General features: G+C 42.6%; 1 protein-coding gene across 1 annotated transcript in view; it reads left to right on the top strand.

Annotated features, from left to right (window-relative positions):
* The window catches only part of LOC126237000 (circadian clock-controlled protein daywake-like), a 41,990-nt gene that overhangs the window by 6,757 nt on the left and 17,104 nt on the right, over positions 1–18,129 (top strand). Inside the window, exon 2 of the mRNA XM_049946725.1 lies at positions 17,476–17,568. Coding sequence (XP_049802682.1) covers positions 17,476–17,568 — 93 coding nt within the window. The remainder of the gene's footprint in view (positions 1–17,475; positions 17,569–18,129) is intronic.

Here is an 18,129-nt window from a genome sequence, read left to right as displayed (position 1 = left end):
TAGTAAAATAATGAAGCCGTGTTGACGATACAGTCTCGAGTACAATGTTTCAAAAGTTCTTCCTATTGTTCGTCCAAATTACGGATGTGTAACATACCCGTCATTTCTGGTACAAGGCCTTTCCTTTGCATCGAGAGATGCTAACGAGCTCATACCTGTGCCAGGAACGTCTTTCTGGGAGCTCCCTCTGTCGACCTTCCGTAACTTGGTGTCTTCTGCAGTAAGGTACAGCACTGTAATCTGCTGTCAAAAAATGGTTCAAATGGCTCTGAGCACTATGGGACTTAAGTTCTGAGGTCATCAGTCCCCTAGAACGTAGAACTACTGAAACCTAACTAACCTAAGGACATCAGACAGATCCATGCCCGAGGCAGGATTCGAACCTGCGACCGTAGCACTCGCGTGGTTCCGGACTGGAGCGCCTAGAACCGCACGGCCACCTGCGGCCTGCAATCTGCTGTCCTTCAGCACTCTAGACTGCAGTTCTTCACGACAAGATTTGAGGATGCACAGTTCTTAGGACCGGCTGTTAACCTACATTTACGTTTTACAATAGTTTCAATTTTTTTCAGAAGTGTCTAGGAAAACATGGATTACTTCATTAGTAGTTTACAAGTGTACTTCATCCATATCATACTAGCACTATTTGCAAAAAAATTGTTTCGTTCTGAATATTACTTACTGTTATGAATTCGACTGTAGACGACAAACGTATCGCTTTTTAATGACTAGCACTCACTTTGCAACATTGGGTACCTTTATGTCAGATAGTACCTTTATGTTAGACACACAGTCCAGTCACATTAATGAGAGCACCGCCCCTGTACGACATCAAAGTGCAATAACAACTGGCAGACGGCATGTGGCAGCACTGGCACTAGAGGGTATGTAAAGCGTGGCGGGATGAAGCAGAGAAGCAGTGCACGCGTTGTCGTAATCCGGAAATGGAGCAATTTATCTGAGTCCAAACTGGCATGATCACTGGCTTTCGGGAGAAGGCGTTTGTAAACAGTTCGCGTGCCGCTGTGGCTAAAGTATACAGCGCGTGGCAAAACGGCGCTATCCAAAATCGGCGCCAAGGCAACTGTAGTGGACAAGGGGCCTAGATAACAGGGTGAACGACCTGCAACTGTTGACCAACTGACCGGCCAGGTGAACCAAGGGGCTACCAACAGTGCCTCCTTAACGACTGTTCAGGAACATTGCTGCATATGGGCTTCCACAGCAAACATGCGCCCATGTTCGCTGTAGTTTATCGGTGACGAAGGCTGAAATTTGCACTCCAGTACCGCTAATAGAAGTCCACTGAGTAGCGAGGAATACTATGGTAAAATGTAAGCTACGATATATAAAGTGTATAAATATCAGAACAAGAGCAGTAGTAAACTTGCAAATTAAACGACGTATAACATAAGTCATTTTATTAGCATCCCAGACAAGAGCATCTATGGGCTTAGTTTGTATCAGATGCCATATTGACTTAAGACCATCTGGTACCCCACTAGTACAAGATAAAGAAATGCGCTACTTTTAAATATGTCGTCTTACTGTGCGTGTTCTGGAAATGAAGTAAGAAAAGATCTCGAATGTCTGTTATTTAACTGATGAAATCTGTTGTGCGAAAAGAAAACTGAGACGCCAAAAAGGAATTAGAACAAACTAAGAAAGAATTGAAAAATTACTATTGTCTTCGTATTTTATCCGTACATTAAAATCCGTTTAAAGACTGCCACAATTTGAGAACATAGCACACAAAGGCCTTGCGGCAGTTAATGGAAAATGAGATCTTACCGAGTTTATAATTTGTGACATGCAGGTGTCTATCTACACATGGCAACCAGTATGACAGTGGGGTACAACTAAATAAGTTTTGGGTTACACAGCTAAGAAATTCTAGCTAGCCGTTTTGAAGTAACTTACAGCCTCGTGTGCTTAAGGGAACTAAAGGGTGTTCAAAAAGTCTCTCCGCACTGCCGTGTGATTGTTAGCCGCGCGTGCTAAATGATTGTTCGCCTGCATGGGTTACTTCCCTTCAAGTGCACTCTCCCAACATCCCACTGCTTCGTTTATCTCAGCCAGCTTGAGTAGTATCGTTGGTGTGTGTTCTTACGTGTTGACGTGAACATTTTAGTCCTTTGTTCGTTTGTTTCGTTTTTATCAGTGTTAAAATGCTAACCATTGAAGAACGTGTGTTTTTAGTCGAACAGTTTCAGTTACTCGAACATTTAATTCAGTTTTCCCGGAGACAACACTCCCACATCGCGATACTGTGCGAGATTTGATTAACAAATTTCGAAGTACGGGTTCAGTGACAGATGCACCGAGAAGTGGTCGTCCTAGCGTTTTGTCTGACGATAAACTACTCGATGTTTCCGATAAAATGTCCATGAGTCCAAACACGTCAGTAAGAAAACTCACCCAGGAAATCGATGTTAGTATCGGAACGGAGCCGGCCGGAGTGGCTGAGCGGTTCTAGGAGCTACAGTCTGGAACCGCGCGACCGCTACAGTCGCAGGTTCGAATCCTGCCTCGGGCATGGATGTGTGTCATGTCCTTAGGTTAGTTAGGTTTAAGTAGTTCTAAGTTCTAGGGGACTGATGACCTTAGAAGTTAAGTCCCACAGTGCTCAGAGCCATTTGAACCATTTGTCGGAAGGGCCCGCACAGCTGTAAGGAAAAAATTAGAACTATTCACATACCAAGTGACAGTCAAGAACTGAAAAATACTGCATTATTGTCAATGGTTCAAAAATGTCGTTCAACAAAATGGAAGGGATATTGTTAACGAAACGTTTTTCACTGATGAGACGTGGTTTCATTTATCCGGGCACATGAACTCGCAAAATTCTCGTATGTGGAGAACTTATACTCCATTGTGTTTTCATAAGGAACCACTTCATTCTGTGAAAATAGGAGTTTGGATTGCAATTTCTAGACGTCGGATTGTGGGTCTCATATTTTTCAACGAAACAATAAACGCACAACGGTACTGCAATGATATTCTGTAACCATTCATAGGAGAGCTTGTGTTAAGTGAAATACTGTACGGTTGTTTTCAACAAGATGGTGCAACCGCGCATACAGCCTGCGTTTCAATGTCACTGCTTGCTGATGTTTTTGGTGATCGCATAATTTCACAGGGACTTTGGCCTCCACGATCGCCTGACCTAACACCACCCGACTTTTTCCTCTGGGGTGCAGCGAAAGCAACTGTCTATAAAAACCGTCCAAAATCCGTCGATGAATTGAAAACTGCAATATCCACTTTCACTGCTTCTGTTACAGAAGAAATGTTACACCTTGTGTTTGGAAACATGATTAGACGAACTGAATTGTATATTCAACAACAGGGGGGACACTTTGAACATACAATGCGAAAATTTACAAGTACAAATGAATATTCAATAAATGAATAACTTGTATTTCATTGAGTTTCATTTTGGTACATTCACAGCGGCATACGGCACGCGCGGCTAACAATCATACTGCACTGCGGACAGACTTTTTGAACACCACGTATTTATTTCATCTGTGTTATCGTTGTTGGCTCATAAAACAGCTGGGAAACATTAACAGTTGCATACCAGTGGCCAACACCAGTGGGAGGGGTCAGCGACTGACCCCACAACCATAACACATTCTCTATCTAGGTTAAATCATATTACTTATGTACTCGTACTTCCATAATTTTGGCAGATTATAAGATTAAAATATTGATTATTATTATTGGGAAAGGGTTTCTGGGACATATTTTGTAAAAAATAAATATTTTTTTTACATTTATTTGTATTAATTTCACAATTACAAGGATTACTCAGATACACATTCATAACACTTTACTATACGAACTACTTCTTCTTTCTTGGTGTGTGCACGGCAGATATACTTCCTGCAAGAAGTGCAAGCCCTCATGTACTTACGGTCTTTGCTTCTGGCGCATAAGTAACAGCGTCCTTTCTTTGGCAGACTATGAACAGCTGCACGTGTTACTTTCCATCGCGGCTCTGTAACGTTGTTTCCTCTGCTCACCGCACCTTGATTTTGATTACACACATACCCAAAAGTTGATAACGCTGTAGTGTATTTTGAGTGTAGGCCTACAGCATTTTGAGCGCGTCTTTTCATGTTGAGGTCATAAAGTTCACGAGCAAGATCTTTCTTCATTCTTCCAGAACTCTTTGTCGGGTAATTCTTTGTCCATTCCTTGTGTGTATCTTGAAATACAACATATGAATTGGATGTTGCAATGTCAATCAAGTTGAAAAACACCGCCATTGGCCATCGACGCGTTGCTCGTCGGCAGCTGTACGTTCTTACACACTTACAGAATGTATCCACTCCTGACTTTGTACAATTGTAGAATAGGATGATGTTTGGCTTCTCTTCCGTCACATTCATATCATGATGTTGGGTTGACAATACTGTAACAACCTTTCCTTTCTTAGGCACGTAACTGACTAAAGTGGCATCATCACTAAAGGCAAATCGGATTGTTCCTGGTGAAGCTTTTCTTAGAAAAACAGGACGGAGTTCTGTAGGAACATCGCGTTTGTCACTTCTAATAGTACCAACTGTAGTTATTTTCTCATTTAAAAGATCAGATGTGAGTGGAACGGTAGTGAACTTTCTGTCCATGGTAACATTTCTTCCAGATTGTTTCAAGTTAGACATTTCAATCAATCTTCCAACTATTTCAGGGCCACTGTTATGGTTCTTCTCATTAGCGTGCTTTCCAGCGTAGGGATCCGCAGCGAAGCAGTATTTCGTATCTGAATCACATAACAAGTTCACCTCTATTCCATATTTTTCTGGTTTTGTTGGAATATATAGCCTGAATGCTCATCGCCCATGGAAGGTCACAAGTTCTTCATCCACTGTGACTGACTCATAGGATTATAAAACACAGGAAATTTACTATCAAGTTCCATATATCCCTGATAGGAGCAAATTTGTCGGTCTGTTTTCTAGCTGCTCAAGTTAGAGCATCATCAAAGCGCAAGCACTTCAGTAAGAGCCTCAGTCTATGCTCCGAAAATGAGGCTCGGTACATCGGAAAGTTTTCTTTACTAAATATATCACGTACACTGTCCTTGTTCTGTCTATGGACTCCACAGTTCAATAGAATTCCAATTGCTGATACAATTTCTTCCCTTTCAAATGCTTTCTATTTTTTTATGAAAATATCTTCAGATGATTTCCTAAGATTTCCAAGCTTTTGATTGGTACACATCAAAATGTTATCCAGGATGTTATCGTCGAAGTACTTGAGAAAAGCTTTACCTGGTATATCAGGTTTTATCCCTGGCTTAGTTCCTTTCGGGGTTCTCATTACGTTAGCAACAGACCTCCCCCTTTGATTTACGTAAGGGCTTCTCTTCCATATCATACTTGACGGGGCCACCATGTGTTTTTCAAGTTGATCAATTTGTGCTTTCGGCTTGGGTCGTCTTCTTGTTGGTTGAATATCTATAAAAATATGAAAACAGAACCGAACACTAGCAAACTAAGCCCTCTACCGAGACACACATCCTAATATACTCCAAAATATCTGCAAAAAGTAATAAAAATCAATACCCTGTTCACGTTCATCCAACTCGCTGCTGTCAGAAACTACTTGATCTGGAATTTCCATGACTGCATCTTCAGTTTCACTGCTTGAGGTTTCAGGTAGTTCACCGCTAAATTCATTGTCTGAACTCTAAAGCAAATTGCTAATTTTGTCAGCTGTCAATTTCATCTTCTGTCAAAGTTATTACACAAACATATTGTTGTGTTGGCAGAAGAGCCAACACCGTATTACTAGTAGAGGCCGAAATGCACGCGTTTTAGCTCACGCAGGCTGGCGTGAAGAGGGAAGAACTATACTGACGTGAGGTCTGGAACATGACAAGGAATGCGAATTCAGAAAGCGGACGAAATTAGTTTGATACTTTAATCCATTGAAGATGAACGTCGCTCTTGACGGTACATGGTTCACAATATTATCTGTTCAGATTATAGTAACTGAATATGGCGCTTTGATAGGTCGTAGCAAATGACGTAACTGAAGGCTATGCTAAACTGTCGTCTCTGCAAATGAGAGCGTCTGTAGTCAGTGAACCATCGCTAGCAAAGTCGGTTGTACAACTGGGGCGAGTGCTAGGGAGTCTCTCTACACTAGACCTGCCGTGTGGCTGCGCTCGGTCTGCAGTCACTGATAGTGGCGACACGCGGGTCCGACGTATATTAACTGACCGCGGCCGATTTAAAGGCTACCACCTAGCAAGTGTGGTGTCTGGCGGTGACACTCACCACACTGTTTACCAGTTGACTGCGAGTGGTTATTGTTGAACTGTTACACCTTCAGTTATAACAATCGCTATAACTCAACAGTGAGTATAAACCAAAAGCTGTTCTTATTGTCGATTGTAGCAAATTATAATTACGATAAATGTCATGTATTTATTAAATAAACTACTGAACTGGAAACTTCGTTGGGGTCAGTTACTGACACCCTCCACCCCCCACCCCCCCATTGGTATGCAACTGTTAAATGGAGAGGAAACGAATAAACTTTTTCAGAACTCGCTACACGCTTAAACAATAGCACCGACAGGTAGAGAACGGTAGTGAAGGTCGGCAGTTAGCCATCACCTCGACCAGCTGTGATGCGGAGCAATTGGCTTGCGCTGCCGCGTGCCACCGCGGCGCGTGGCGTGAATGCAAACTGAGGCCGAGATTAGCAGACTGGCCAGTGGGCTAGCGCGCCCTTGACAGCGCCAGCGCAACGTCACACCCGAGGAACAGAGTGTGACTGCGTCCGTGGTCTCCACATAACCCTGGACTAAGTCCGCATCCTTCTACAGGTCTCCCATAACATCTTCGTATTGTTCCAGATTAAATTCGAGGTGCTTGTCTACTAAATACCAGGGTTGGAACTTAAATAGTGGCAACTACTTATTCACAACCGATGATGTGTTACATGTTAGCATCTGTTACTATCCTTCAGAGTAGTCACCATCGTTGTGTAGAACCCGTTGCCAGCGATGTGGAAGGCGTAGTATACCGTTAGCAGAGCCTATTCTGTTGATGGGGCGGATGGAGCCTTCTAAAGTTATTGCGTTTCTCGTGTACGACTGTGATGGTGTTATCCTAACGCATTACGTTCCTCCACGGCAGACCGTCAAATGCACAGTACGTTCGGTTTTGGAGCATCACCTGCGACCAGCTTTGCGAAAGAAGCGGCGACACTTTCTGCGCAACCCACCCAACATTTCGCACAATGCGCGGGCGTGCACAGCTCAAGCTGTGGCTGCTCTGTTCGGTCGATGGGACTGGGAGGTGCTGTACTATCCACCATACTCCCCAAAATGGTGCAAATGGCTCTGAGCGCTATGGGACTTAACTATTGAGGTCATCAGTCCCCTAGACTTAGAACTACTTAAACCTAACTAACCTAACGACATCACACTCATCCATGCCCGAGGCAGGATTCGAACCTGAGACAGTAGCGGTCGTGCGGTTCCAGACTGTAGCGCCTAGAACCGCTCGCCCACACCGGCCGGCTCATACTCCCACGACTTAAGTCCTTGTGACTTTGATTTGATTCCGAAGATGAAGGAACCACTTCGTGGCATTCGCTTCAGAACTGTTACAGATATTCGATAGGCAGTAGACCACTCCATTCAAACCATCAACAGAACAGGCTCTACTAAAGGTATACTACGCCTTCCACATCGCTGGAAACTGGTTCCACACAACACTGGTGACTACTTTGAAGGACAGTAACAGGTGCGAACATATAACTCTTTCGTATCTGTTGTGAATAAATAGTTGCCACTATTTAAGTTCCAACCCTCGTATATTATACCGAGGTCTTAAAACTGTTGTTGCAGTACTTTCATCAGAGTGACATAGCAGACTACTGTAGATGTTAGTAGTAGTTATAGGCTAAGTTTATTGCAACTGCTGTTACAACATTACTAAGAATGCTTCATTTTGCAAACGATTCTTTTTCACTCCATTGCAAGTCGGCCGACTGATGCACTGTATTTTGGTGCATTAAACATACACATACGCACACTTTGTTTCTGGAACAAATTAACGAAAGCGCCAATCCCACACCTCTGCTCCCTGCACTACAGTTCCGACCTAGGTATTCGGGAGTTTTCCTTTTGTTGTAAAGTAAATGATAGTAAACGCTCAATTGAGTACCACTCTGCCCTGCCCTCAGTTCACTGGGATTTGGGTTAAAAGGTCCAAATGTACTGTGAGTCTTTTCTATAACAAACCGCCCGACCTTAGCGTAGGGAATGCAGACTAAAAATATACAAAAAATTTGCAGATTCTAAGGATTTTTCAATGAAGTACAGGATGATGCAAAGTTGCAAATACACCTGCAAGAAGTGACAAGGGCTCCTTACAAGTAATCTGGCTAGCACATAAGATATGAAGGAAAAAAGACATCACTATCAGCTTTTCATTTTCATACACTGTAGAATCGAGTACAAGATGATATTGGTGCACTTTGCTACATGAGAAACGTAACCGTCTCTATGTTGCGAAAACAACGTTCTCAGTTACAAGACCGAAATCACCACAGACGAATAATTGTTTCCTATTATCTACTAACTAACAGGGTAACGCATCTTCTGTAGTATTTTAAAAGGAGCTGTTGCAGTTGATATTACTTGTAGGACTACAACGTAGCTGGTTAATTTAGCTGTATTCAGGTTGATCGGAAACAGGCTGAAAATCTTTATCTGACTCCAGGGGCCTGATAATTGGCTTTCGGGAGAAGGACGGGTGCGTTTCCGAAACGGCTGGGTTTGTAAGCCGCGTTACAGGGTAGGCTGTGCTGAGAAATAATTGTTAAGTAAAAAGTTTCGATACATTGCGCCGTTTCCGGGTTAGTTGGCGTTGAAGTTAGCCAATCAGGTGTGCTAATTCAAGCGGCCCATCAGATGTAGTGTTAGTTGGTCTCATAGCGTAGATGATAGTGCCAGAGACTGCTCTGCCTTTGTCTCGGGTTCGATCCTTACTATCGTCCCATGTCTCTATTTGCATCGCTCTCTTGTTCAGTTTTAGGAACCCATACGAAGTACATGTTGGCAACAACGCTACTGACGGCCACCTTAAATTTGCGCGCACGGAGGCCAGATCGCATAACTTCAATGTTAATTAAATCAGACACAGCACAACATATCGAATTTTTTTGTTAATTATTATTTCTGAGTACGGCCTACCCTGGAACAGCCTTACAGTCTTGGGACCCACTACCTTTACGATTGAATTCTCTACCAGTTATAAATTTCTGAGACCCCTTTCGAACAGCTCTTTTTTATACACACAGAACTGCATAAAATACCGGAAAACTTGGGGATTAACAAAACAATGGTGAAACGATTGGCTGTTTATTCTGAATATAAGAAAATATATCGGAATGTACCTGAACAGAAAAAAAAAATTCGTACCGTTTGTCTCAAAATGTGGTACGTTTTTAATGTCCGCTATATCCGGACAAAATTAGACGGTAATATACATGCAGTTGTTGGGAAAGCTCATAAAATGTCATCCCCGAGTGGGACTCATATCACGCACACACCTGAGCATAGTTCTCCAATTCGGGATCGATACATAACAGGTTACCAGAAAAAATAATCACAGACGACGTTTACTATTCGCCATATGTCGTTTAAGGCAGAGGGAAAGAAGTCACAGAGAGAAATTCTAAAACAAAGGCGCCGTACATGATTGAAACGATTCCTCTTGAAATTACGAGAAATTAGCTTCCGAGAGTAAGACGATGACAACAACATCAAAGAAATTACAATTCATCTAGAGCCGAACAGGCAGTGACATCCCTCGCCCAACAGAAAGGATCGTGGTTCAGTGCCGTTGCTATTAGATCGCTCGTACATTCCAGAGGGTACGCGGCTGCCTCGTCAGTTGCCGGATGAACCTTGAAGCTAGTAAACGAGCCGCCTTTCCAGAGTCAGCAACTGGAAATGCAATATGTGCTAAACCAGTTCCACAACAGCCATACTTGCAGGAGTGGCCTCTGTGGCAATCAAACAGTAGCAGTTTCAAAACTCCGGACAGAGGTCTACAGTTTTTCCCCACTCTGCTGTACAGCACATTCAAACCACACTTTATCCTTAACTGTGGCTTTGTTATTAATATGTTCTGAGCTTCTGTAAATGCATAGCAAGTTCTTAGCGTTTGCTTCTGAAATGGTATTGGCAATTTATGTACAAGTAAATCAAGACTCAGACTGGTTCTTCCAGTTATAACGACAACTTACCAGCGAGAATCTTTGTCTTATATCGTTAATGACTTCAGCACCTATCCAGCGTACTTCGATTTTGCGGATACCATACACTTAGTCTTTCAGGAGCATCCACTAAGTGGTCAGGAATAACATACTCGTATCCTAGCAACAATACCGAACGAGGTGGAGCATGGATTTCCACACGGAACTCACATTCAGGAGGACGATGGTTCAAATCCGTGTCCGACCACCCTGATATAGGTTTCCCGTGATTTTCCTAAACCGCTCCAGGCAAATTCCGAGACGGGTCTTTAAAAAGGGCAGGGTCGATTTCCTCCCCCTTCTTTTCAAAAACCAGAGCTTGCGCTTCCTCTCTAACGGCCGCGTTGTCGACGGGACGTTAAACCCTTACTTCCTTCTTTTTCTCCTAGGAGTCCCTACATGCGAATCATGGAGTTCTCATTTATCCGAAAATTACCTCGAGCAATTAAACAGAGAAACGACTCGTGGAGATAACATCTTGGACCTACTGATAATAAACAGACCCGAACTTTTCGACTCTGTAAGCGCAGAACAGGGATTCAGTGATCATAAGGCCGTTGCAGCATCCCTGAATATGGAAGTAAATAGGAATATAAAAAAGTGGAAAGGCTTATCCGTTTAGCAAGAGGAATAGGAGGCAGATTTCAGACTAACAGATCAAAACGAAAATTTCTGTTCCGACACTGACAATGTTGAGTGTTAATGGAAAAAGTTCAAGGCAATCGTAAAATGCGTTTTAGACGGGTACGTGCCGAGTAAAACTGTGAGGGACGGGAAAAACCCACCGTGGTTCAACAACAAAATTAGGAAACTACTCCCAAAGCAAAGAGGGCTTCACTGCAAATTTAAACGCAGCCAAAACCTCTCAGACAAACAGTAGCTAAACGATGTCAAAGTTAGCGTAAGGAGGGATATGCGTGAAGCGTTCAGTGAATTCGAAAGTAAAATTCTATGTAGCGACTTGACAGAAAATCCTAGGAAGTTCTGGTCTTACGTTGAATCAATAAGTGGCTCGAAACAGCATATCCAGACACTCACCCCCACCCCCGCCCCCCCTTCTAACAGCGGTGTACCGCAAGTCTCTAGACGAACGGAAGGTTCCAGATGATTGGAAAAGAGCAGAGGTATTTCCAGTTTTCAAGAAGGGTCGTCGAGCAGATGCGCGAAACTATAGACCTATATCTCTGACATCGATTTGTTGTAGAATTTTAGAACATGTTTTTTGCTCGCGTATCATGTCATTTCTAGAAACCCATGATCTACTCTGTAGGAATCAACACAGATTCCGAAAACAGCAATCGTGTGAGACCCAACTCCCTTTATTTGTTCATGAGACCCAGAAAATATTAGATACAGGCTTCCAGGTAGATGCCTTTTTCCTTGACTTCCGGAAGGCGTTCGATACAGTTCCGCACTGTCGCCTAATAAACAAAGTAAGAGCCTACGGATTATCAGACCAGCTGTGTGGCTGGGTTGAAGAGTTTTTAGCAAACAGACACAACATGTTGTTCTCAATGGAGAGACGTCTACAGAAGTGAAAGTAACCTCTGGCGTGCCACGGGGGAGTGTTATGGGACCATTGCTTTTCACAATATATATAAATGACCTAGTAGATAGTGTCGGAAGTTCCATGCGGCTTTTCGCGGATGATGCTGTGATATATAGAGAAGTTGCAGCATTAGAAAATTGCAGCGAAATGCAGGAAGATCTGCATCGGATAGGCACTTGGTACAAGGAGTGGCAACTGACCCCTAACATAGACAAATGTAATGTATTGCGAATACATAGAAATAAGGATCCTTTATCGTATGATTATATGATAACAGAACAAACACTGGTAGCAGTTACTTCTGTAAAATATCTGGGAATATGCGTACGGAACGATTTAAAGTGGAATGATCATATAAAATTAATTGTTGGTAAGGCGGGTGCCAGGTTGAGATTCATTGGGAGAGTCCTTAGAAAGTGTAGTTCATCAACAAAGGAGGTGGCTTACAAAACACTCGTTCGACCTATACTTGAGTATTGCTCATCAGTGTGGGATCCGTACCAGGTCGGGTTGACAGAGGAGATAGAGAAGATCCAAAGAAGAGCGGCGCGTTTCGTCACAGGGTTATTTGGAAAGCGTGACAGCGTTAATGAGATGTTTAGTAAACTCAAGTGGCAGACTCTGCAAGAGAGGCGCTCTGAATCGCGGTGTAGCTTGCTGTCCAGGATTCGAGAGGGTGCGTTTCTGGATGAGGTATCGAGTATATTGCTTCCCCCTACTTATACCTCCCGAGGAGATCACGAATGTAAAATTAGAGAGATTCGAGCGCGCACGAAGGCTTTCCGGCAGTCGTTCTTCCCGCGAACCATACGCGACTGGAACAGGAAAGGGAGGTAATGACAGTGGCACGTAAAGTGCCCTCCGGCACACACCACGATTTTTGACAGCCATGTTTGTTCTTGCAATTGGTATTGCATGTGTAAATGCATGGACAGATTACAAGAAAAACGCATCAGATTTAGGTGTTCCTAAAAATAAGACACTTGATTTGCTTCACTTTAGGGCAAAGTACTGACAAGAATAGATAAGCCAGCTGCCAGGAAAAGGGGGTGTCCCTCTAGTGAGAGTCCAAGTACTTGAGAACGGGTCAACGTGGAAGCTCGTTCCGAAGCTGATGTTAGTTTGGACAACGTTGAGCATGTTCCAGTGGTCAGTGGCAAAAAATCGTTTGACTGGTGCAAGAAACCGGGTTGCAAAGGCAATACCAAATTTTATTGTGTAAAATGTAACATTCACTTATATGTTTCTTTGATTATAATTCTTCACAAGGGTAAAGCCATAGTTTATGTATATAATTATTGAGTAAGCTTTGTGTAGTTTATGTATTTTGATGAAATAAAAATCACATAAAATACTTTGAGTTTTAGAATTATACTGCACTCACTTGAACACAATGTCCTCATTTGCGGATGAGTTGTATCCCCCCCTTGGGAGGCACCCCGGAATATTTTATACATCTGAAAAATCATAATTTAATTCGAAGGACTGGATGGCAAAGTCATGATTTTATTTTCAGGAGAAAAACAATTCCTGACCTGATCTGACAAAAAGAACAACGTATCACGAAAGAATCAGATGTGATATATTGGGTTGGTACATAAGTTCGTAGCGTTTTTCCATAAGTTTAATAAACACAACAGATACACATAACAGAGACTTTAGCCATGAATAATATATTCTCCTTCGCTGTTTACAACAGCCGGCCAAAGCTCGGGTAACTTTTCGATTCCTCGACTGTAGATACCATGTGATTTTGAGGCGAAGAACTCGTCGAGACATGTTCGCAGTGCATGTTAATCCGGAAAGGAAATTCCTTTAAGGCTGTTCGACAGAGCGGAAAGGATGAAAATCTGAAGGCGCAAGATCACGTGCATAAAGTGAGTGGAGAATGACTCAACAACCTGTATAGCGTTTTTTGTCACTCTAGTAGGAAGCTAGTGGAGTAGAATCACTTCACGCACTCTTTCTTGTTGTTCTTGGACTGCGTCTGCAATACGTTTCGGTTGTTGAGAATAAATGTCATCAATGATGATTACACCTTGTAGAAGCAATTCGTATTACTCGACACCTTCACAGATACGCTAGAGGCATAAAATTATCTCTTATGGATGCGGGCAGGTCTTTGTACGGGGTTGCTTTATTTGGGCTCAACCATTCCTTTCTTTTCCTTATGTTGGCATAAAGACACCATTTCTTATCACCAGTAACGTTACAGGATAGGATTGGACCGTGTTGTTCTCGAGCCAATTGATAACTTGAAAGCAGAGGCACGCATATGGCGCCCGTTGACTTTTGTTATTTTGGCTTAGAAAAGGGCGTACCTGTACACCCGATTTTTGAACCTCCTCTATTGAATAGAAAAGTTCCACGATGATCACAGTTCTTCACATCTGGAATTTTTCGAATACACTGACGTCGGTCATTGTGGATGAATGCGTTTAAACGACCTTCATCAAGCCCCGGAAGTCTTCCCGAACGTGGAAAGTCAGTAATGTCAAAATAATTCTCCTTATTACGAGAGAACCGTTTTCTTGCTGTGCTCTGTCAAGTGGTGTTATCGCCGTACATACGCAAATGTTTCTGATTACTCCGTTGCTGTCATCCCTCTACTGATCTCAAACAGATGAATGTGTCGGAAATGTTTCGATTTCTCCACTTGGTGCCCCACTTCCTGTCATCCACAGCATCGTTCACTACGTCCAGATGACAAAGTGACAGTATGTAAACTCAGATAGCAACCGTGGACTACGGGTAAAACATGACAATCGATAAATTAGCCCGTAGAAACCAGAATGTCAACATGTAAAACAAAAAACCTACGAACTTATGCACCAACCAAATACATGTACAGACAAGCTAATGATAAAAATTTCAGAAAAACTGGATGATTCATTCAAGAGAAAGAGCAAGCTAACAACACTTTGGTCCACCTCTGGCCATTTGCAGGCAGTTACTCGATTTGGCCCTAATTGTAAGTACAATGCCAAGCCGAGTAACTGCGTGCATAAATACCAGCACGTTACTGACTTGCTCAGTTTCTGAAGCTCTTTCTCTTGAATAAATCGTTCAGTTTTTATAAAATTGTAATCATTTGTTTGCTGTACACGTACCTCACATCTAATAATTTCCATTCCATTCGGAAAATTCCTTCATGGTGCGTCTTCTTTTTCTTAGATTTTATATCTCTCTCCCACAGTCTCCTTTTTCTCTCACTGATTTATGTCGTATCCCACTGCCACTGTCTCCTCTACTTAAACTCTCTCCTTCTGACTTACTTTCCCACTGCCACTGTCTCCACCATAACTAGGTTGGATCCTGGGGGATCTAACTAGTTTTTTTTTTTTTTTTCATATGCCCAAGTGTTTAAAATTTCAGTCAATCATTCGCCCTCTTCGGTACCTACGTGTTGAAGTTCGCTGGTCTGGAAGACCCACTGGCGTATGTATAGTCTCTGCATTTTTCATTAAAACCGTCTACTTTCTCTTTTCCTTCCACTGCTTCTATCTCCATCCACCACTCTTTCTCATTTATTGATAGTTTCTCTCACTGACCATCAATGTCTCTTCTCTCTTTCTCTACACTAGCACTGTCTCCTCTCTGTTCCACCGTCACTGTCTCTGTGCTACTCTTTTTGTGCACAAAAATGCGCGAATATGTTCACATGCCAAAATATTTGTTGGGGAAGGCGGAATGTGGATTGGTGCAGCTGGTTCCCCACCTACGTCAGAGTTTTTTTTAAAGAGGATCATATTTGACTTTTTTGTGCTAACAGGTGCATTTTTTCGTTGGTTTCCCTCTTTTCCCTGTTAAAGTAAGGTGTGCTACCTACATAAAACCAATTCTGTAAGTCATTTAAGTTTCGACGCTTTATTTATGTACTTTGACACATTAACTGTACATACTTTGACACATATAAACAACAAACAAGTACGCATAATGTAAGATTAATATAAAACCGTTTACTTTTTCATTTTTTCTGTATACTTTATGCAGTGGCCGTGCGGTTCTAGGCGCTACAGTCTGGAACCGAGAGACCGCTACGGTCGCAGGTTCGAATCTTGCCTCGGGCATGGATGTGTGTGATGTCCTTAGGTTAGTTAGGTTTCATTAGTTCTAAGTTCTAGGCGACTGATGACCTCAGAAGTTAAGTCGCATAGTGCTCAGAGCCATTTGAACCATTTTTTGTATACTTTACTCATCGAACGCATGTCATCGGAAATGCTTTGCTTATGATTTATATTTGAAAGGAGTAAAAACTTCGTTAGAAATATTTTGATGAACTTACAGTCTCTCCAGTATTACATAATTTGTGGCAGACATTTTAAGATTATTTTTAGCCGATTTCTGTCACCATAGCACAATTTTGGGTTTATCTGTATAGAAGTAATGTGACCATTGTACAGAGGGAGCGCGTCGTAAAGTTTTATTGGTGAAAAGTGGCCTTAGAACCCTTGCGATAACCCTAGTACCTTTGCCATGTATTCGCTACGTCAGTTAAACAGACCGTGTGTTACTTGCGTGTTTTACGAGCATAAGTACGGTAACCCTCAACCTCTGAATCTCGGTAACGGTTGGTGATATCGAAAAAAGTTTCTTGGTTCCCCGAGAACTTAATCTTAAGAACATATGGTAAAAAATCTGCCTTGAATAGCAATTATAGAAGTGATCATCATCACAATAATTGGTATTTTTGATAGCCAAAATTCATGGTTTTTCGAGGTTTCCTCAGTAGCGGCTCATGAACAAATGGTGCATTTATAAGCCGCCTAAGGTCCACCCCGGACCACACCTACCGCAAGAGAACCAACCGATTCGCTCAATTTGCCTGGGGTACAGGAAACGTGTAATGTTTAAATTTTGATGCTGTGCTGTAGGGTAGCTACAGAAGGCTCGGCCCTTTTCTTGTGATAGCTATACAAATGGTCACTTGGCCAAGGGCTATCCAAAACTCTTGACCCTTTATCTCTGTAATCAATAGAACTCCTGCATATGATCCTCGGAAAAATCGCATTTTGACTGGCAGATATTTGGAAAATATTGATAGCGTGGAGTGTTGTGCACGGGCCTGTACACACGGTTGAGTTCCGATGATTATCTTATAACACTAGTAGAATACAACGACCGAACGGACAAGTGGTCTTAGTGCACACGTTAATTAACTTCAATATGCTTTTCGCAAGCGATCTTGTGTTCGATTACATGTATAATTGGGGAGGGGGGTGGGGAGTACGGGGGTAGGGACGGGATGGAAAAGAGATAAAAAGAAAATAACGGCTTCCAGCCGCGCAGGTCAAAGCGCAAATGCAGCGGCGAGATTTGAAAATGTGTGTCGGATCAGGATGCTCTGCTTGTCTAGAACAGTTGGCTCAACCTCCACCGCCATCCGGACGCGCTTCGCTTCAGGCCCAAATTCCCAGCTTCCCGCTCGCCCACAGGAACGACACGGTTCTCATTCCCGTAGTATTTCAGCTGTTGGTTTTACATGCGCACTGAATTTCTTTCATCAAACAGCCGTCGTGCCCATAGAATTGTAGAGTTCAGTTGTTAAATATTAAGGTAATTCCATCGTATCTATTTCTGTTTGTAACGTCTGCCATTTCTACACGAATAAAGGATAACTTTATTTTCTATTCCAGCGAGCTACATCAAGCCTTGCAAAATCAACGATCCTGGCCTGAATGAATGTTCACTGAAGAATGGTCGAGAGGCGATACCATCCATCCTAAAAGGTGAGACATTTCATCTACAATATTTGTAACATTTTTTGCGCCATTACTGACGACGTACACAGACGAGCCATAATACTGTATTATGATCACTCCCCCTTGCTGGCAACGCGAGCACTTGACGTGGCAAGAAGAGAATACAAACGGAGCTGAGACGAAAGGGGAATAATTCGAGTTGAACATAGTGCTTAGCAGCAGACGAGCCCGATTTGTTCCCATGTTGATCCAACATTTATCTAGTTCACACAGTCTATTCAGTTACCGAGTAACATACAAAGATCAATACAGTTTTTCAGGCTAGCTCATGACGAATAACGTGCATCTCCACACACGCAAACTGTTTTTACTGAGGTGAATAAGCTCCAAATACCTACCACGTTAACAAAAGCACACCAGCGGCTGTTAGGCGCTCATTTGTTGCCCCAACCGAGGACAGCGACAAAAGAACACCTAGCCCCGCTCTGTTCTCTCCCTCCTCGACTTGGTCTTGTGATCACTACTCGAGTCATGTTAGCTCTTAACTTCTGTACCATCATTCCAAATTATTTACAATTTTTGAACATA

The sequence above is a fragment of the Schistocerca nitens genome, chromosome 2 (genome assembly GCF_023898315.1).
Source record: "Schistocerca nitens isolate TAMUIC-IGC-003100 chromosome 2, iqSchNite1.1, whole genome shotgun sequence".
Taxonomy (NCBI): domain Eukaryota; kingdom Metazoa; phylum Arthropoda; class Insecta; order Orthoptera; family Acrididae; genus Schistocerca; species Schistocerca nitens.
The sequence above is the reverse complement of the archived record's forward strand: the minus strand, read 5'-3'. Positions and strand labels throughout refer to the sequence as shown.